Source organism: Pempheris klunzingeri, chromosome 10 (genome assembly GCF_042242105.1).
Source record: "Pempheris klunzingeri isolate RE-2024b chromosome 10, fPemKlu1.hap1, whole genome shotgun sequence".
NCBI classification, from domain to species: Eukaryota; Metazoa; Chordata; class Actinopteri; order Acropomatiformes; family Pempheridae; genus Pempheris; species Pempheris klunzingeri.
Genome location: NC_092021.1, coordinates 18,373,214 through 18,394,937, shown reverse-complemented (window position 1 = coordinate 18,394,937; position 21,724 = coordinate 18,373,214). Strand labels below are relative to the sequence as shown.

Here is a 21,724-nt window from a genome sequence, read left to right as displayed (position 1 = left end):
ATTGAGTAGAGAGGGCTGCTGACCAGGTTAGCCATCACAATGGTGTCGTACATGAGCGGGTCCTGACTCATGCCCAGGGTAAACTGCAGTCCACGGGGAGGCTGGCCGGTTGACAGGTCAAAGCAGTGGCCCTCCAGCAAGAGGTGCTCGAGCTCATACTCTGCTGCTACAACCCCGCTGACCTGAGGTGAAACCACAAATTACAGAGGACCAAAAACAATGGGGGAATGATTAATGGAAAGCGCCTCAGCCCTAATTAAGGGGTGAGAATGATACGATTGTTGGTGGTAATGCTTATGGAGAAAGGTACCTCCTGCAGGTGGATGTTATCCAAGTCATGGAGACTGTGGACAGCCTGCACTATCCAGCTCTCTGGTGTGATCATATTGAGGGTGAGAAGAGGAGACTCTGGGATCTCCATGAAGCGGGCAACTGGTCCTGGAGACACAGTGTCATTGGCCAAGAAAGTCACATCAGACTCCAAGACAAAGCGATAAAAGCTGTGAAGACAGACGAACAGAGATGATGAAAATGTAAGTGCTTGTCAATGAACTGCAAATTAACATAATATCTAACAACAGAGTGGGGAATTTAAAGCCTTACAGTGGTTGATATCCTGCAGCACTTTTTGCCACCGGACTAAGTCAACCATTCCATCTAAGAAGCGCACTGTCCTCTTCTCCAAGCCCTAAAATGATGACATGTTGTGCAATAGTCTTCTCTCTAGAAGCAGAAAGATGGGCTCTGTTGTGACAGCTGGGTATATACAATCTCTTCAAAGTGAGGAATCTAATAGTATTACTGCCAGTGTTCCTGCTCAGCCAATAACAGAAATATGTGTGGTTGTTTGTGCACCAGAAATGTTCCTTTTTTCCATTATTACCCAGTTGACTCAGACGCTAGCTCCAGGCTAATTTCTATGCTAATTGCTTTTCTTCTCTGCGCCCTCTGACACCCAGGAGTCATAATGAGTGTAAATAATGTGGCAGATGATAAACATTACCAATGCTAATTATTTTTATTTAAAGCGCTTTCTTATCCTCGAAGGTATATCATCGCATTCCTTATTCGTTTCTTATTCTCAAAAGTTAATTCCCATCACAGCAGCTGTGTTTCTGTGGGCCAGAGCAGAGCATTTGGCTCGGGTGGTTGACTGCAGGGTGAGATGGTGGCGAGAGAACGGTTGTAGTTAAGGAGGAGTAGCCCAGCACACCAGGGGAAAACACAGCCGTCATTCAATTGGTTCAAATTTGTGAGATGCTCAGTTCTCCACAAGGAGAAAAGTGAGAGAATGAAGATAAGCGGCACTGTGGTCTCGGCTGTGGTCTCATCACTATGAGAAGTATACCACTGAATGAAATGAATCCACTGACGCAGAATAGGAATCATGTGCATCCACCGACAGCAGTATATCCAGGGGTGAGCTGTAGGATCACCCCTGGATATATGGCTCTACAAGGGACATGAAGCAGGGAAGTTGTAACTTTGTGGTTACAAAGCTCATCTCCTGAAACATCATCCCCTCATCATCAGGAATTTAATGATAGCATCCGAAAAATAGCAAAAAGCTATATTGTCCTATTTTACACAATGTTTTTTTTTCATTTTCTTATTAATTCCCAAAAGCCAGGGGTTTCTGGGGGTTCTTGTTCAACAATAATGGCTCAACAAATATTATTGAAATCATATTTTCAGTAGCTGTATGTGAGGACGGTACATAAAGAAAAGCAACCAGCAACACAGAACATTTCTGCCACGAAAACTGCTAACATGAGACGTTCCTGCATTGTGATACACAGGTAGCACAAGAGGACCAGCTAGTAGCAGCTTGATTGCACACACCATTATCCCTAATCTGAAAATATCATGTAGCCATTTATGTCAATTACAGGCAACTGTCACTCGGGGGGACGGGATATATGTTGGGCTGGGAAGGATGGGCTTTTGAGCAATTTGTGGTGGAAGAGATATTTCCATCTATTCAATTTCAGCTGGTCTCTGACAGAGGTCAATAAAAATCATGCTGTAATCTGTCCCTCTAAAAATGAGGGTCAGCTCCATGGAAGATTTGTCGTTTGGCATTTGAGTATACTAATACTACAAGTGAATCAACCAATTATGGAACAAATAAAAAAAAATAAAATAAAAAAATTACATAATGACGAACATTCACTCAGTGGTGGGAATGTTAATGGACAATTTCAACCTTTTTTATTTTGTTGTTTTTGCTGCAAGGCCTCAACCACAACAGTGCAAGCTGTAAGCAATTTACCCAGAGATGCAAGGGGAGGCCCAAAGCAATAAGGTGGTGTTATTAAGCAGATTGCATCAGAGCAGTATAATCTTACAAAGGGAAGGAGCGAGGCAGAGATGCTCCATCTGCAGCGGTCAGAGGATACACAAACAAGCCAAACAGGAAAATTTAATTACTGTTGGAGCTAGAGCTCACCTCTTGAGGGGCATCTCGGACAACTTGGCCCTGCAATTCATAAACACCTGCAGTCTCACATTGACCACTTGACTGAGCACCTGCAGAAAGAGAGATCCAGTTAGAAATCAGGATTAAAGTAGAGTCCAGCCCAGCAGAGAGCCCCTCGCATGAGCCGTTCACTGAACAAAAGGACTGATGGCAGCTTGTTGTTTAACTGCCTCTTATTCTTACTACACTGAATTTTAAGATTAACAAATTGACAAAGCAAATATCCTTATATAACATTACTCATGATATAACAGCGGTCAAAAAATAATGAGCCACTGGTTATGAGAGCATCAAGCTACCTTTCCTTAAAGCCAACTGCGCAGCTGATATTGTGGCATCATAATTTCTTCTGCATAATGCAGGGTACTTCTGAGAAGTGTACACTGCAAACAACAGCTACTGAAGGTGGCTGTCTGAGTGGCTGTCTGTAAAGGCACGGTGAGTCATATTTTCATAGTCACCCAAGTCAAATTCTTCACCACAGCCAGCCTCCAGCAAGATGCAGCAGACAGCTAATGGGATTCACTGAAACTAAGCCCACTAAGGGAACCTTATCTGTTCAAACAATAAATGAACATACTCATCTTAGCTCATAAGGAATCCATAAGCACTGAGTAAGGACTTTTCTGTTTTTCTGACCATTTTTACTGACTCAATAAATGCTTTTCAGAAGTTGGAAGGGACACTATGTTTCAGCATAAACAATGTGCATAAAAGAATATAACCATGACGTGTCTGATCATAGCACCATGTGAGGATAGAGGGAAAAAAAATGTATCTGAACTTTTGCACTTTGGCAAGATTTGTGCTTCTGTACCCTTTCAGTGAAAGTGATTAAAAAGTGTCTTTGCTGTATTGGGAATCGATGGAGAAGAATAGGAGAGAAGAACACGGCTTACGATTAGTAGAGAGGACATCTTCTGTGCCTCTCTAGTGAGGGGGTCAACTATAGCAACAACATCATAGAACACCTCGTTTTCACGTGGGGAGAGATGGAGCACACTGTGAAGGAGAACAGCACACCAAAGCGGATTCAGCAACACAAGGTTATACAACCCCTATTCAGCAGAACCGCAAATCAAAAGATTCGCCTTTCTGGGCTGTTTGAAATGATGTTGTAGCAATTTTCAGATCCATTATAACAAAAGGAGAGTGTACACTTCCCTGTGAAACTGCCGAGCCAACAGGACAGTCAACAGACAAAAAAAAGGAAAAAAAAGCCCTGCTCACCTGTGGCTGTCTTTGATAAAGTGGACATCCCTTCTGCCCTCTCCTTTGGGGGCTGCAGCAAGGAGGGCATCAACTTTCATGACTAAGTCACTGGCACTACGGGAAAAGAGGTGTAGCAGGGTCAGTCCATCATTTATTAATGCTACGTGTTAGGAGAGATGTCAGACAGATCTTACATAATGTCATGCCAACCTGTTAACAAGGTAGCCTCATAAATCAGTGAATGCCGCTGTCCCTTCAAACTGAGAAACTCATATTTTCTTCCCAGCTTGATATGTAGCAAAAAAGATTTTTCTCAATTTAACAGGAAAATAAGAGAAATGTTGATTCATAGAAACATTTAGACAAACAGCAAAAAAGAAAGGTAAAAGGTATTTCACCTTAGAACAACTATTGTATGTTCTCTAATGATGGCATGATCTAATGCTTAGCAGACAGTTAAAGAAAGAAGGAGGAGAACATTTTTTCTAACAAGGCAGAAAAATGCAAACATACTGCTTTGGCTTCATCCCCATCTGTTTAACTTTGGCTTTGACTTTCTCTGCCGAACTGCTCAGTGTAATCTTCTCCAGCAAGTGGAAATCCTCCACAGTGAATTCTTCCTGCTCTTCAAACGGACCAAGGATCTAACATGAGGAAAAAAAGATGTTCAGAACACGACTTTTCCAAGTCTTATCTCAGCATGTATTATTTACTACTTGCCAGGGGGGTGTTAAATGTAATGTGATTGTAACACAGTGTTTTATCCACTTAAAGGCATGGTATTCAGTGACAGCGCCTTTTTTTTTTTGTTTTTTTTCCTTTTCTATTTTAGGAGTGGAGTCCTGCCTCTGCAGCAGAGGAATGTAAAATGATATTAATTGTTACTGCCATCTCAGAGGCTGGCCTCTTCATCCGTGGCTGTCAGCATCACTGCTGCTGAGACATCAGTCATCAGCTCTGTACGCGTACGCGCACACACACACACACACACACACACACAGACACAGTGCATTTTGTGCCACCTGTGACCTTTGAGAAAGAGTCATGCTGATTTGACAGTACTAAGGAAGCACTCTGAAAGCACAAGAGGGAAAAATCCTCCAAAGTGCAGTGACTTAGAGGATCCTACTCCACACCACCGAACAGCAGCAGCAACATTTAACTGATGCTTTACCTTCCTGATAACATAATGGGGTCTATTCAGCTTTTTATTCTATGGAACAGTATTCTGAAGCTACTGAGAAGATACCAATTGATCTGTGTTGAACTTGAAGTCCACTCACCCTTCCGTTGCTGATCACTGCCTGCTGTCCAGGGCTCAGTTTCAGGACGTCTCGACAAAACAGCTGCTGACTACGGATAAAATCTACTTCCAGTGTGTTGAACTTTTTCTCAAAGGCATCTTCGTCCGCGCCCTGGAGCAGAATAACAAGTTTGTTTAGGATGTTAGATAAATTGATTCCATTGTTGGCTCACACATTTCTGAAGAATTTGTGATGTACTGTATGATCCAATAGACTAACTCAAGGACCTCTCTCCCTTTACAGCCTGTCCAGAATAAAATCTGAGCGATGTACTGGCATAGGGAATGATGTATGTGAGACAAAAGAAATATTCACAATATCATTGATGCCTTGCATGAGCCCAATCACTGCAGCTTTCGAACATAAAATATTTCAGCCAGAGGACTGAGCTGTAAGAAATGCACATGTGAAAATGAGATTAATCAATTTGTAATTAATATAACAAACTGTTAATTAAGCCTCGGCCATTTTTGTCTATAACAAATTAGGTGTGGGAGTGTGGAGAGTTTGTGGAGTCAGGTTATTAGTTTCTCCAACATCTCTCCTCAGGAGAACAGGTGAAATACCAATAATGTCAGCACAATCCAGTCAGCAAGTCTGTCTGGCAGCCAATAATAAACTCATATCCCTTGACTCTGGGTCTCAACTCACACAGCCACCTCCTACCTCTCTTTCCATTGCTATTTCCAGTCCATTCTCTCACTCCATTGTTTAAGGCTGGTATAATTAAGGAGCAGTTTATTATGGTTGGTCCCAAATGTAACCTGCTGTACGACTTTTCCTGATGGGAGAGATGGGAGCGCTCATGTCAGCTGATTTGTTGATTAGCACCTGAGAATGTGTTTTCTTATGTGTAATGCTGTGTGGGTGGGTCCTGCACACTACAGCATGGAGGACACCAGCGGCTTAGACTGCTTACAGCAGCAGAGTGATGGTCAGGCTTGGCTGAACACGTGGAGCTCACACAGCCATGAACGGTGAGAACGAGCTCGGCTATTCATCAGGTCCTGGAGACCAGGTATCCACCAGCACTTTATAGTTAAAGATTCAGCGTGTGGAGCCCGCCTTGTGCTGGCCCCTGTGACAGATCAAGTGGAACTGACAGTGAGTAGGCTGCTTGCCTTGGCATACACAGGCTGTGGAGCATCATGCGTGCCCTAAATGTATTCTGTTAGCTGATGTTTAGGAGAGGAATGAGAAGATGGGCTCATCAATCACCATTTTCCCCAACGGTGCACTTAAATCAAGAAAGCAGTGGCAGACAAATCTCTGCAAGTGGTTAGATCCTACTTTTGCTTTCCTCATTTTTGCCATCATGCTCATCAGTTCTGCCTCAACCATCCTCAACCACTGTATATCAGGACAGATACATTTCACAGATGGACCTTTCACTAACAACCCCTCAAAAATGTAATTACTTACTTAATCAGCACAAGAACACTTACAATGTTGTCCCAGATATCTTTAAGGGTTGGATGGCATGTTTCTATATAGACAATTTATTAGCTGCCATACCGTTTATATTTAGTTAGTTATCTCATTACTATTTCTGTAATAGTCCTGTGACTCTCAAAGTGTGGCATGCAGGCCAGCAGCAGCTCTCAGAAACATTTTTGTGCCCCTGAAAGTGACATGAAATTCATGCGCTATATTTTAATCATCCACCGTCCATTCCAACATTTTCACTTTCAAAAGGCCTGCTTTAAAATAGGCTAACCGCACCCCTCTAACAAGTGTCTGTCAGGAATGACAACAACAACAAAACTACTGGTTGCATGGCAAGTGGCACTTCATGAGTGTTGCAGGAATCGTTTTCTGCCATCAATGCTAGTGCTGTTAGCTAGAGTTAGCGATGGATGGATGAGGGGCTGGAGCCAGACAGCAAGTTAACTGTGACTAGAGGGAATCAACATCGTAAATTTCACAAGTAAGAGAGATTATGTTGATGTAGTAGCAAATTCATAATCATTGTTACTTATCACTAATAATAATGGTAATATGTTATTGCAATTTATAGTAAGCTCCTATAACTCTCTCTCTCTCTCTCTGGGAAATTTCTGGCATCTTAATGTTTATTAAATACATGATTGGTTTTGGAATGTTTTATGTGTGCATTTTTCCTGTGCGGCCCTCAGTCATATGCTGGCTCCTTAAATTGGTGCTCAGTCATCAAAACTTTGAGAACCTCTGTATTAGTCCAGCGAAGACAGTGTTGCAAATCACACAGCAAGACTGTTTTATGGCAGTGCTGAATTTATAGGGCTGTAGATCAGTGTAATGAAGTACCTTTGGTACAGTATTTCTTACATTGGTTTTGCCTAAAACAGAAATTCCAATTGGTTATTTTTTACATCAAATGTCTGGTCATATTCGTTGTCTGGTTGTCTCAGTATTTGACCATTTTTAATTCCCAGTTCTAGGGACACATTTTGCTCAGCATCAAATAGGGGTGTACCGTTCAGACTCCCAATACCGATACCGATACCTGGGCTTTGGGTACTGGCTGTTACTGAGTGCCATTCAGATACCAGTGTTCAATTGATCAGATGTATGCCTCAGTGTATGGAAGAGACTGGGAAAAAAATTGTATGTGTAAGGCAGCATCAGGTTTGACTAAAACAATGCTTTCCTAACTTTGTAAAACAAAATGTTACAAATAAATGCATAGATACAAATTTCCAAATATGTTATTTATCACTAAAATAATTTGTTGAAACTAGAAATAACAGTGCACCTGCAACTGTACAAAAATGTCAAAATTAACAGAGATTGCTGTTCAAGTATAAACCTTTTAAATGCAACAACAAATTGTCTGTCTAGCGTTTGACTTTCATTTGGTTGTTGTGTTCTTGTGCTGCTTGTTGTACCGTTTTTCTGTGTTCTTTTGTTTAACGTGTGTTTTTGTGACACTGGTTTATGGATGCCATGTCAGTCTGAAGGTCAAAATATCATGGCTTATAACTTTGCTCTTGATAGCGGCATCAGGAGCCATTCTCCCCGTTTGTAACCCCTCTGGCTTTTGTCACAGACGAGTAGGTAGATACGTTGGAGGCCATATGGTTGATAGTTGCAGTTACAGGCAGCTGCAGTTCTGTCTGGCAGCCCAGTGTAGCGGCGGTAGTTTTGGTGTCCGTGCCGGTTATTTGCTACCATCCAGCCCTCTAATCTTTTCATCTACTCATCTGGAGTGAAGTTATGCTGGGTAACGTTCATGTTAGCCAATAAAAAGCCAGTCTGACTAGCTCCTGGCTAAGCACTGATGCACTGTTACTAGGCAAGGATTCAAGGAGCTAAATCGCAATGAATCCAGTAAATGACCATCTTCAGTCAGAATTGTTTAAAGTGCATTATGCTAGAGCACAGTATGCTAATCCAGAGCAGCGTGGAGGGGTTTCTGTTCAGAGGTCTGATCACAGTGAGTCGACCGGTGTGTTGCTGATGCAAGTACACACTTGTAGATGTAAATATAAAATTGAACTGAGTAGAGCGCTCCTATCGTCACCTATTCCTAATCCAGGTTTTTGAATCAGTATCAGCTGATATCCAATACCAGTATCTGTATCGGTGCATCCTCAGTATCAAAGACGCATTGAGGTTGAATACCCAGCCTGACTTCCTGTAACTTTAATGCAGCCTTTAGGACAGGGAAATTAGCACAAATGTAATGTCACGTAACAACAATGACAGTTCAAGACCTGTCTAGTGTCATATCACAGCATAATCAGCAAATCATTATATTGCATGGCTGTATCTAAAACTCAGGACAAACACATATATTTTGATGTAACTGCAAAATACAGCATCTACAGGGCTTCCATTTTCTTGAAATATATAATTCATCAGATTCCAAACATTTGAATCTGATTATCTCTGAGCTGACAAAAAACAGAACTGCATTCTCTAATCCCTCCCTTACCTGCATCAGTAAGTCCTTCATCTTGGTCCCCTGCTGAAGGAGATGGCTGCTCTCCTCTTTCAGGAGTTTTTGCACAAACTCTGCTGTAGCCTTATTCTTCTGGGTGAGCAGAGAGGTCCAGATAGCTCTGTACAGCACAGTGTTATCTTCGCTGGGCTTTCCACTAGGGTTATCTATCACCCCAACACGCACTCCAGGGCTGGCCCTCTGCTTTCACACACACACACACACACACACACACACACACACACACACACACACACACACACACACACACACACACACACACACACACACACACACACACACACACACACACACACACAGACAGACAGACAGACAAACACACACACATAGACAAACACAGCAGTGATATATTTCACACAAATATCACACATTCTCATATTTCCACAGACCACAGGAGTCACTGAGCGAGAGCACTGGAAGGAGAGTGTTGATTGCTTAAAAGAAGACAAAAGATGTCTGCTACTCTGTCGATTCTTCTTTTTTTTTTTCGTGTCAAATACAAAATGTAATTGCGTGTGAACACACACACATCATGTGAATATTTCCTCTTAGAGGCACTTGCATTGATAATTTTTATGAAAGCACACAAAAATTAAATGTACTTAATTTTATGTCAAAGGGACCTGCCTTTCCAGTCTGTAAAAAAGTATTTCAATGTACTTCAATTCTTCTGCTTGTGTGTAAGGTTCAGATTTACAGTGGATGAGTTTTGCAGCTGTACAGACACCAGCTGCAAGATTTGAGTCAAAGACAGGCCAATGTGAAAAGTGTTATTGATTGAGACATCATTCCTTCTCAGAATTTAAGGCTTATCAAGACTACATCAAAAAATGTTGCATTGCAATTGCATTGGTGTTGGGATTTACAGTTAATGTCTCTACAATAAGATCAGTATTTAAGTTTGTGATGCATAATTAACAACTACACGCATAACTTGCCATATGCGTCTTCCAATGTTTTCCCTTATAAAACCTAGATGATGGGTTCAAAGACTTCAAAGGTTCAAAGATGACACTCACCATATGTTTCAGAGCATTGAGCAAAAGTTTTCTCCCTGAGACTTTCTCGAAATCTCCGACTATCCAAACGGTTACTGCACTCATCCCATCCTCATCTACGGTAAAAGAGCAATACCTCCTTAGTACTCTGTGTACATATGGCGCATATCATGTGGCATTTCAAATGGCATCATGTTAAAATACAATCTGATCAGTCTGCAGTTCCCTGATGTTTGTACCATAATGACAGTGATATATAATTAAAGTGCCAGTTGAGGGCAAATATTTTTTTGAGCAGTGTTCTATCTTAATGTCAACCTTAATGCTTATGTGGCATTTAGCAAAAGCTGCTAATCCTTTAAAAGGGCTAACTTATGCTTATACACTGACAATCAGATCAAAGTGCATAGATGAGAGAATGAGGTACAATTGTTAATGTGAATGTTCAGTTGTGTGCACGAAGTGAGAGAGATTGAGACATCTGGCAGAGAGCTCAATATATTAGTGGAGAAATGTGCCACCTGTCATAGTTATACGTCCCTCCCATCAAGTCAGTCTGTCAGTCAGTCAGCCGGTCAGCTGCTCAGCCAGTCAGCTAGTCCGCAGAGGGAGGATGGCAATCAGCCTCCTCAGCCTCACTGAGACAGCTACACTCCAGGCCTGAGCAGTGAAATGCAGCTCTGACGACCATTTAGACTGTTGGCCGAAAGCCAGTCAGCAGACTCGGTAATTATCTTGCTGGAGGCGCAGCCTGTCTGCTTTAACAAAGGTCAATTTCACACTTTCATAGATCAGTAAAGTAGTGTAGGATTCATTTTTGTTTTTCATTTTACAGATTTTCAACAAGCAAATGCAGAATGGTTGCTTCCCTTTCAATGATGAGATGCTTGAATTATACAGCTACAAATCATTGTGTTACTGAAAATTAAATGTTGTGTATTCACCTGAAATTGTGTTAATTAGGAAACTAAACTATAACATAACTAATGACTTCTTACCATTATGTGTTAAGTACTTCATTCTCTTAGCCACGACAGCAGTTTTGTCTCTGGAGTCAAAGTAGGAAAACATAGTTGTGTCTTCCCAATCGCTTACAACTGCAAGGCAAGAAAGTACAAATAAATAAACAGAATACAGACAGTGAATCAATAATGGATAGTTTAAGACGAGTAGCTCAGGTCACCTGGGTTGGCAGTGAAGTCAAGGTACTGTCGCTCAGTGCTCAGAATAAGAGGGTTCATCCTGGGAACCACATTGGCCTGCTCCATTAGGTAGTCCACCACATCTGAGCCCTCAGTCAACTGACCCTGTAGGCACAGGACACAACGGACAAGAGTGATGTCACTGAGAACTTTAACCATAAGGAAATACTGATCTCGTGTACAGCCAAGGAAGGTACATCTATACAATATAAACTGTAAAACTGCAGCATCCTTCTATCAGTTTTAATGCAATAAACCAGTTTTCACAAAGAAATGATTATATCTTCATTCAAATGTAATTTAAGTGTTTTTAAGTGTCTTTATTTTACTTATTAAAGAACATCAATGTTGACCACTAACCAATATCAAGCAAATAGTAACACCAGGGTAGCATGTGAAGAATTATTTGTGTGCATACTATAAGAATGGATGAACTGCCATTAGTGAGATTCTCCAGTGTTTCAAGGTTCAACTCCTAGTGCAAAAAAGAGGCAGGTTTGATAGGTTTTATATGAAGAGTCTCTTTCTGTACAGACATGTCGTACCATAAAGGCAGCTCTCTGGAAGGCAGCGGTGGTGTCCATTATGCGCTGGAGGATGATGGTTTCCAGCTCGTCTGGGTCCATCTCATCTGGGCTCAGAGGGACTCCATTAAATAAAGCCAGAGGTAGGGCACCCAGGCCACTCTTTTTATAGAATAGGGCACCATCCTGGAGCACAAGAAACATGGACTTAATCACTGGATGCTCGTTATTAATCACCTTTTAAGTATTTATTCTTTACAGAAAAACAGAAAAAAACACAGGAGAGAAATATTTCATTTCCATACCTTTCTTTTGTCATCATACTCGGATTCTAGACCAAGAATCCTTTCAGCATTAGCGTTAGGGAATTTTCTCTTCAGGTAAGCAGAGATTGTATCAACAGACAGCATCCCCCCTGCATCTACTTTGTTGTACAACTGCAAGAGAGTGGCAAGTCAGTTCAGATTTGACTATCACTGTCTTCAGATGCCTGCTACTGTCAATGATTTCCAACTCTATTTGAAAGAGCAGATACCAGAGGCAAAATCCCACTGACTCATCTTGTCCAATAATGTCTAAAACCGTGGGATAACACAAGGCAAAATAAAACAAGTGACTTCTGAGGCACGAAGAGACATGAGCTGGAGAGGAGCGCGCTTTAGTTATTATTCAAGAAGTGCTTGCTAAAACAACAAAGATTTATATGTGACATACTTACTGAGAGCATGGACATCAGAGCCTGGGATAAACCATACTCGTCTCCAATGTAATTCAGCAGTCGGTAAAATCCAACCCCTGCATCTGAGAAGCCATCAATCTCATCTTTGGTGTTGACAACAAACACAAATCCAATTCTATAGGAAGGAGGTAAAAACAAGTATTCAATTTGCAGGTGAAATGAGAATCACTACCTGGTAAAGATTATAAATGCCAAGTGCAGACCACATAAACAGTTGCGGAGGTGTGAGAAATAACAACACCCACCTCAGGGGGATCTTATGTTTGTAGAAGAGCTCTGCTAGTTTCACCAGCTCAACACTTTCTTCCTGCACTGGATCTAGGAACAGCACCTAACAACAAAGGCTTTATCATCAAATCCCAATCATAATACATTCACAAATACTCATTATCCGACTTAGATCGCAGATGAATTAGAGTATAGCAAATACATTATACAATATACCCAGTCCCAGACAGCTCTGATAATCAGAGGCAAAGTTAAGTATTCAAAATGTATTTAATATTCTCTTTTGTGAGAGTGTGTCTGACTGTAGTCAAACTGAAATGTTATGATGGCAAAACCCAATTTGACTTCAGCTGTTTAATCTTAGTCTAACAGAGAAGACTCAGAAGTGAATCAAAGTAACAACTAAACGACAATGAAGACCTTTTTTCTCTTCCATTCCCTTCAGCACCACTAACCCTCAGAATTTCTAGCCTTCACGGGACTCACAAGGTTGAAGAAATTGCGTCGAATCTGCCGGATGACTCCAGGAAAGGTGGCTCTGAGAAGCTCCTGTACACCCGTTGGCCAGCTGCGGTATGCTGGATCATTCTCTATGTCATTTATCCACTGGAAAGGGCATGACAAATTGAAGGCTTGTGTGAAAATGATGATATTCATGAGTTAAATGCAAGCAACAGACCGGCAATCCTGATATTGGTAGACATCAAGTAACGTCACTCAAGGAAGACTCTGGGTGGTGTAAAGGTGTTTTCTGTATCTCTACTACATTTCTTCAATGGATACAACTTGGTAACTATGAAAGAAATCCAAATACTGGCGTTTACTTTATGTGAGGGTTATGTTTAGATTTATATACAAATTGGTTTTCAGTCAAGTGTGCAAATGACAGAACTTGAGACACTCAGTTACAATACATGGCTTACTGTGATATCAAATGTGTTACAGGGGCCTACAAATAGTCTTTTGCTTTTGTTTTACTTCACACTCTGCACCTCAACCAGCGACCTTTCCCGCAACTCCAAATTCTAAACTTTCTTTCACAAATGTCGGGTATTCGACAATGGTATCACTGAATTTTTGGGCGTGACTGCATTTCCAACAATAAGCACAATGTGTACTTAAAGATTCAGTGTGATGATAAGCGCACCCTGGTACTGTGATATTGCACAGTATTTACATTTGGTAACTTTTGAAAATGTAATTTCTTTCCTGTTAACAGTTTTATACCTTTAAATATTTAATCACAAGGTGTAAAAGGTGTAGAGGTTCAACTTTAAATGTAGTAACCTACCTGCTCAGTAAACATGCATGTAAATACAGCTGCTGCACAACACACAACGGAATTATTCCAAGGAAAGACATATGCTAGCTAGGATGTGTGCAACATTTCATGCACACTTGTTACAAAGCGAATGGAAGGTAGTAGAGCGTATTAGGCATGGCTTATTATAACAATTGCCCAAAAGCCTAGCTGCAAAATGCTCCATCATTGCTGGCCAAACTGGCACAACTGGTCTTCTCATAACTTACAGCACAAGCCTTCCCACAGCACAGACGTTAGCCTCACTAGCACACTATCGTTATCTCTCTAACATACATACAGACCTATTAGTTGCATGTAGAATGGCTCGATGTTGTTATTTCTTTGACATTTATATAGTACCAACAATATTAAAATGGCCAGAGGGGCCACAATGAAAACTTGCAAGTTTTTAATTTGATAGCTTTTTTTGGCTAACTTCCCGAATAATAACTAACATTTCTGGCAGGCTTGAGACTGTCGCACTAGTCTGATGACTGATTTACTAGTTCCCACCTGTACCCTGGTGCAAGCACACAAAGAAGAAAAAAAAACACCTGCAGCGTTGATCTGGGCCAATGAGTAATGCTTTAGACAGGACTCACCATTATAGCTGGATGTCTGATATCTAAGGCATAGCTGTCATCCACAGCATTCACAGGCAACCTCAGCAGCTTGCCCTGATGTTCTCCTTTTATGCCTAGGTTATGAAGACCCTCCAAGACCCTTGCCTCTCCCCTGAGGATGTCCAAAATGCTGTAAATACAAAATCACAGGTTAGTTCTTTAATACATATTAACTGTGTGGCAGTGGCTTTGCCTTTCAACAAACTCTGATCTTGTTGCAACAGGATTACTGAGCCAATAAATAGGTCTGCAGCTTCCAGGGGAGAGCACTGCTCCCTCCTGCTGGGTTCCTACCTGAAAGGGTTGTGAATGTCCAGATCAATGTGCAGTCCATTAATGAAGAGCTCCCCGTCTCCCGGGTGAACTGCAATGGTCTCACTGAGACGCTGAAAGAACAAGCTCAAAGTATTGGACGAATGCCAGAATTCCTAAATGAGTGATTCTACCTTTAATGTCTGAACTTCTGACGAGAAAAGAAGTACACAGAGACTACAGCACTAAACAGAAGAGATAACGTGTGCACAGACACTAGGACACAAGTAAGAATAAAATGTCACATTTTATGTCATAGAATTTATTACAGATACAGATTAGAAACTCATTCCCTAAAATAAAACTTGCGCAATGGCTAAGGATGTTATCAAAGTAAGCCTCCTCCACTATCATGTAGGAACTCTGCTTATGATATCGCACCTTTTGGTTCTCCTCAATTTCTTTTCTCATTTCCTGCTTTACGGCCACTCTTGTCAGTGATCTGTGGGAACAGTAAAACATGTACAGTCACCATCAGCTTTTACCACATCCCCAGTCGGCAGTAAAATGCCACTTTTAATCTCCAAAAACCAGTGGGCCCTCAAGATGGAACGTTTTCAGTCAATTCCCTGTAAACACTCGACTCTTACTCAGCACTTTTTGGTGTTATACAAGCTGCCCGAGTCAAAATAAGCAAACATCAAAAAGCTGATTAGATTTCTTTATTTAAGATGTATTTACTGTGGATAATACTCAAACAAATGGGTTCATAAAATACTTATTTCATGTGCATTTAAATAACAGCATTTGTTGTGCCTGGATTCACACAATGTAGCACAGAGTAGGGCTCCTAAAAATATGGATTTTGGGAATGGTATCAAATGTGTTAGCCAGTCAGCCAGAAAGAGAAAATAAGATGAATTTTTGTACCTGGCTTTGCTTGGAAAGTCCTGACTGAGGTCTCGCATGAGCTTCAAAGCATCAAACTTTGGCACGGACATGATTCTGGCGGCTGCCTGGAAACTCAGATCTGTAGACATCAAATAATGAAATCATCAACACTTATACATCTACCACATTATGTTTAGACAAATTAAGTCAGCTGTGAAGACAAGTGTACAAAATAAAAGCATCTTCTACAAATGTTATAATGAATAAAGTTAAAACTCCCAGTTGCAGCAATTATACATTCCAGCTATACTAATTAACTTTTTTCCTACAATCATTAAACAACTGAAACAGAAAATTGTAACCTTGCATTTCCCACACTTTGAGAGGCACCATGTCATTGGTACTCTCCAGGAGATGTTTGCGAAGCTCATCGAGTTGCTCCTGGAGTTCAGGGTAAGATTTCCTTAAAAGAGGTAAAAGTAACATAAAAATAGGGATGCCAAGCAGCGATAACAGAAAATACAAGAGATTAAAGAAATCTTTACAGCAAGTGACATGTTACAGTTAAGCTACTTACTTTAATGTTCCAAAAAAGAATCCTTGAACTTCATCGTTGTTTTCCTCCTCAGTATTTGTAACTGTCTTTGAATCTACAAAGCAAAACATTTGTGTTTCATTGCCTTGGACACAGCGAGGTCCAGCAGAGAATGTTTGACAAGTCACCGACTGACCTTTTACTTTGGTGTCATCCACAGCTTTGTACTCTGTGCTTTTGATAGCCAACTCCACACCGTACCCAGATAAAAGCATTTTTCGAGGCTTTGGATCCTGCAAGCAGAAAGAAGCAGAGTAATGGCTTAAATGTAATATTTCTGTTACGAGTAATGTGATAACAATCAAGACTGCAGATTCATCCTATACCTGTGGACACTATATGACCAAAATATGTGGACACCCCTTTTTACCCCCCCTTTACACCCTGATTATTGGGTTAAGTTACCTTGGCCACAAATAAACAAGATCAAGCATACAGACATTTTATTATTGATCCCCACTGGCTTAAATTGGGAGTAAATTGATCGCCCGAGAAGGCTGCAAATTACTATTATTGTGAAGCAGAAAATCCTAGGAGCAAAAACAGCTTAGCCACATGGCAATAAGCTGAATGCTGGAGCCCAAAAAATTGTCATGTGTAAAACACACAACTATTAGTCTGGCAGAGGGAACGTGTTGGTCTGGACAGTACTAATTGTACAGGTTGCTGGAGAGGAATAATGGTCTGGGTGTCCTTTTCATTATTTGGGCCAAGAACCTTTCCAATTTAGAAATAACACTAGATGGAGTTATGAGTGTCAACATTCTTCTTACTGATGTATAAGTTCCCCATTCACGAGAACGAATTTTCCAGTACTACACAGTAAGTGAAAGTTCTAATCTACATTCATCTACAATTTCACCAGTGGGAACACAAAGCACATGGACCGCCACGTACAGCAGCAGATTCACTGACATTCAACCTCGCCACAAATGTCACCCAGATTCAGAGAACTGACTCTATCTTGCACAGGCACCTTCGGAAGACCTTCACACCCACATTCTGCTTTTCTTGAACCAACATGTCTTAAAGAAAAGCACCTTTTACTCCATCAAAGGCTTCAATATCTCAGTTAGTTTTAGAGGAATCTGTTCATTCTTCTTTTGAACATTGCTCAGTAATGTTTAGTATGGTCAGAAATGCAGTCTGTTCATCATTTGGTGATCCCTGCTTCTATAGGCATTACACCAAAAAGAATTATAAGTCACAGTTGTGTCACTACAAAAGCAGCATCATCTCTGTAAAGATGAACCAAAGGAGGTTTATGGCACAGAGGAATAAGCTGCATTGAGCTTTCGACACACAGGCAATATTTGTCAGAAGGATAATTCTATTGTTGGTTTAGATCTTTTCATGGGATTTATTGACAACAAGAAAAATACAGTATATCACAGGCCTTATCCTTTAAAGCCCAACAGCTCTTCTATGTGTGAAAGATATAAGCAAAAGGGTGATTACTAGATAACGATTCTACTGAAAGGTGCAGCAAAACACATTATTTATTAAAAACATATAATCAGTGGAAAATCACTTTAAAAATCGCTGAAAAGGCTACTCACCGCCACAAAATGCCGCAGCACATACGTAAGTGTGCCCTCTTCAGCCTTGTCTGACAGGACCTTATGAAAGGAGGCGAACTTCTTGGTTCCAATTTCAGCATAGAGAATCACAACTGGCACATCTGTTTTATTGGCCCCTGGATATGTGTGATCATTCTTGTACAAATATGGTTTTGGCCTGCAAACATTTAGAAAATGTTGTATGAGAAATTTGAGAAGTAACACCATTTATATCAGCAACATTTCTACAGCCATCACAGGCAAAATACAGAGAGGGGAAGCATCAAAGAGTAAGATTTGAATCACAAAAGAACAGTGGAAACCTTTCATCATGTACTGCTCGATGGATTTTGTTTATGCACAGAGGGGAAGACAATGCCTTTCCATGTTACCTGCCTCCAGCTGCCTTCAGGAGCTTCTTTATGTCCTTGGCACTGCAGCTATGTTGACCATGGACGGAGACAAAGGCAGGGCAAGCCTCAGGCGGAGGCTCATCACTTGCTATCTGTTGAGAAAGGAGGGAAAGAAATGTTCTCAAACACACTGGCCACAACACAACGCTAATACTGCCAGGATATGGTGATTTGGTCCCACAGGAGTTACTCACATTCAAACGCATGTGCTTTTGGTTAAAAGGAAAATACGAAATGTCAAATCTATAATTGCAAAGTTGAGCCTCACTGCCTGTTCTTCATCATGGGTTAATCAGTTAAATCAGTTAAGTGATTGATTTATTCTCACTGCTCTCTACCAATCACCACAACATTTACAGTGTGCAGCACAACACTTCATTTTACCTGCAAAAGGCCATTAGTCACTCAGATGTTTAACACATTTTAAAATTAGAGAAATTCATCAACCCGTACGTCATTGTCACCAAAATGAAATTTCTCCTTATCATTGCCAAACCACGATAATCGAAGGGCCAAGGAATTGTGAACTGAAATTGCAGTAGTCACTCATTATCCATGTGAAATTTGGTCTAAAGCCACTTGACTAATATCCATCTAAAACATGTGTCACACAAACACCAGTTTTGATGAAAGAAAAAAATCTGTCACAGCTTTATCTTTTATGTATTCTCCATACTTACGGTATGTACATAAATTAGGAACCACTATAAAAATAAAAAAATAAATCCCCACTGCAACCGCACTGTCCATCCAAACTCTCCTTCCTATCTTACCTCACGTATCATCCTTCACTGCAGGAAAAATCTTTTGACCTCTGCTGTTCTGCACTCACAGACAGCACCCATTGCAGGCTTTGCCTCCCTGTCTCTTCCCTGTCCCCTCTGTCCACCTTTCCTTTACCAAACCATCACGAATTTCAACACCTCCTTTTCTGGCATGAGCATCAGATGCTGCTCCTCTCTGATGTCCGCCTGTTTCATATTCAGGAACTGTGGCACCAACACTCCACTGTAGTATAAATTTGTTTTTAGAGAGGATGGATGCTCCATGGCTACATTTGACATGAACTAACTTATTGGATTCAAAGACTGATCTGTCGCCAATTCTTTTGGAACAAGGCAAGATTTTAAACTTTAGACAGAATATGGAATATTTGCATACAAGGACATGCACAATGAAAAACTGGTGGTAACACAGAAAGCCGTCAAATCAATATTAATCAAACGAAAACTCTGGGACTGGATCAATTACAGATAATTAACCTTATACATCTGAATTCTGTGAAAAACCACAGAGATATATAAGTACTGTTTTGAGAAAATGAGTTATCGATGTAGATACTCGATAACATAATGTAATGAGCTTTTGTAATGACATGTCATTTAAAGACTGTGCCACAGCAATTGAGAAAAACAGTAAAAAAAAATAAGGCCTCCAGAGCAACCTCAGATAAGATAAGGGCAAACAATGTAAACGCTTCAAACAAGAAGTGGACCTGGTTCTTTAGTAATATTTCTATTATTGAGAAGGTTTCAAAAAAAAAAAAAAAAAGAAACATTTTTATCACAACATACCTGCTGGGATGCATGAACAGCTGGTGAATATGACCGCAGGGACAGAGCAAACTTAAGGAGATTAACTTGAAGATCTGTGAGGAACTGGCCAGCCTTCTTGAGGATCAAGTTGTAGTACGACCGCACAGATTCTATGAGACACATCAACTTAAGTCATAATGAGGCTTTTTCGAAAAGAAGCACACCTCTCGGGGTGCAAATGTATTTAAAAATCACTTCTGATACAGCAATTACACCTTTACGATCTAAGTAATCTCTGCAATCTTAGTAATAGCTTCAAACAACATACCTCCCTGCTTGTATACAGTGAGCTCTTTTACAGTGTCAACAAACTGCCAGAATTTCTCATTGCCATCTTCACCGACAAACTCACTGCACAAGAGAAAACAACAGTATAGTCAGCATTAGTCAGTAACCATTTCCTCACAGGCATGCGGCAGGTTTTGATTATAATCAAAATATTTTTACACAAACAATAAAAAAAGACAACTTTATACATAATGTTATTGACAAACTCACTTCTGGCTGTTTTTTGAGTCCAATTGAGATGACTACGAAAGTTATAAACCATCTAAGGGTACATATTTAGAGAACTGTTGAATCTTTTAGGAAGCTATCGGTCATGTTGACTGATGGATGTCAAAAATGTTTTGCTAATAGCTAATTTTTCGCTAATCTCGCGGGGGAGCTGGAGCCAATCCCAGCTGACTTCGGGCGAGAGGCGGGGTACACCCTGGACTGGCCAATCACAGGGCCAACATATAGAGACACCTACGGTCAATTAACCTAATGTTAATGTGGGAGGAAGCCGGAGTGCCCGGAGAGAACCCACGCAAGCATGAGAACATGCAAACGCCACAAAGAAGGTTCGAACCTGGAACCTTCTTGCTGTGAGGCAACAGTACTAACCACAGCACCACCATGCTGCCTAGTGGACATAAAACTTTGGGGAATTACAGTCTTCAGTTGTTTGCAGCCACTGCCAAACTATGTGGTTTATTACCAGGGCCGAGGCTTCAATCAAGAACAATGAGGTAATTTCTCCGCACCGTTGGTGGGAATTTGAATGTTTGAACAACCTGGTTACACATGGTGGCTGTTTGATGGGCCAACTCCACCAATATAACTATAGACAATATAACTGGGCAATTGAGATGTTCTGTTTAGTGCCACGTTCATTTTATCAGTGGGTATAAGGTGAGTTCAGGGACTCATGACCTGTCTGTGTGATGTGTATGTCCTGGGATGAGTACCTCGTCTCCAGGAGGAAAGGCGTCATGCTCCACTTTGCTTTTAGACTGGCGGTGACACCTTTGGGCGCTGACATGACATGATGTATGTTTAGCAGCAGCAGTGACAGCACCAAAAGGCTCCTCATTATCTCCAGCACGATGTAACATGAACCTACAGCGGCAGAGAGCAAACACCAGTCAGTGACTTACAGTTCCTTTGCCTTTTGAGTGGTGCCAGGCAGTGCCACGTAGTTACTCCAAGTTATTATTATCTAAACCACAACACCGGTGCACAGAGACGTCGAAAAACTCTCGGAAGTTCAGAGTACATTGTTGCTAGCTATTTGAGAAAGTCACATGTTTGTTAATTTAGGTAGACTTAGCGTTACTTATAAAATAACGACCGTTCATGAGGGTCATGAGGTGAAGTTAACTTAGCTGTAGCATAAGCGTAAAAAGCGTCCCGTTAATTAAACGGTTCACAGGCATGATTCAACGAACAAAGTCTACAAAGGTCGCTCACTACAAACATGTAAAAGTGTATTCTAGAATTACACAACCGCGTTTGCTGTGTTGCCAATAATATGTCCCTTACCCCCTCACTGATGCTGACCGCTTCCATACAAAGCAACGGGTTCAGGTGGGTATTTTGG

The 21,724-nt window shown here is 41.0% G+C and overlaps 1 protein-coding gene across 3 annotated transcripts in view; it reads right to left on the bottom strand.

Moving 5' to 3' along the window:
* The window catches only part of uggt2 (UDP-glucose glycoprotein glucosyltransferase 2), a 37,265-nt gene extending 15,541 nt beyond the window's left edge, over window positions 1-21,724 (bottom strand). For 2 of the 3 annotated variants that reach the window (XM_070838002.1, XM_070838004.1), the window contains exons 1-29: window positions 21,667-21,724; window positions 21,093-21,243; window positions 20,129-20,211; window positions 19,840-19,970; window positions 18,245-18,357; window positions 17,853-18,030; window positions 16,430-16,526; window positions 16,276-16,348; window positions 16,061-16,161; window positions 15,738-15,837; window positions 15,249-15,309; window positions 14,850-14,941; window positions 14,535-14,685; window positions 13,116-13,235; window positions 12,647-12,732; window positions 12,381-12,516; window positions 11,968-12,099; window positions 11,684-11,848; window positions 11,120-11,243; window positions 10,935-11,033; window positions 9,958-10,052; window positions 8,912-9,121; window positions 4,975-5,106; window positions 4,205-4,335; window positions 3,710-3,805; window positions 3,379-3,481; window positions 2,450-2,529; window positions 311-500; window positions 24-182 (exon numbers count right to left, since the gene is read on the bottom strand). In XM_070838002.1, coding sequence (XP_070694103.1) covers window positions 24-182; window positions 311-500; window positions 2,450-2,529; window positions 3,379-3,481; window positions 3,710-3,805; window positions 4,205-4,335; window positions 4,975-5,106; window positions 8,912-9,121; window positions 9,958-10,052; window positions 10,935-11,033; window positions 11,120-11,243; window positions 11,684-11,848; window positions 11,968-12,099; window positions 12,381-12,516; window positions 12,647-12,732; window positions 13,116-13,235; window positions 14,535-14,685; window positions 14,850-14,941; window positions 15,249-15,309; window positions 15,738-15,837; window positions 16,061-16,161; window positions 16,276-16,348; window positions 16,430-16,526; window positions 17,853-18,030; window positions 18,245-18,357; window positions 19,840-19,970; window positions 20,129-20,211; window positions 21,093-21,217 — 3,363 coding nt within the window. In that variant the 5' untranslated portion in view covers window positions 21,218-21,243; window positions 21,667-21,724. The remainder of the gene's footprint in view (window positions 1-23; window positions 183-310; window positions 501-2,449; window positions 2,530-3,378; window positions 3,482-3,709; window positions 3,806-4,204; window positions 4,336-4,974; window positions 5,107-8,911; window positions 9,122-9,957; window positions 10,053-10,934; window positions 11,034-11,119; window positions 11,244-11,683; window positions 11,849-11,967; window positions 12,100-12,380; window positions 12,517-12,646; window positions 12,733-13,115; window positions 13,236-14,534; window positions 14,686-14,849; window positions 14,942-15,248; window positions 15,310-15,737; window positions 15,838-16,060; window positions 16,162-16,275; window positions 16,349-16,429; window positions 16,527-17,852; window positions 18,031-18,244; window positions 18,358-19,839; window positions 19,971-20,128; window positions 20,212-21,092; window positions 21,244-21,666) is intronic. The other variant, XM_070838003.1, reaches the window with a different exon arrangement.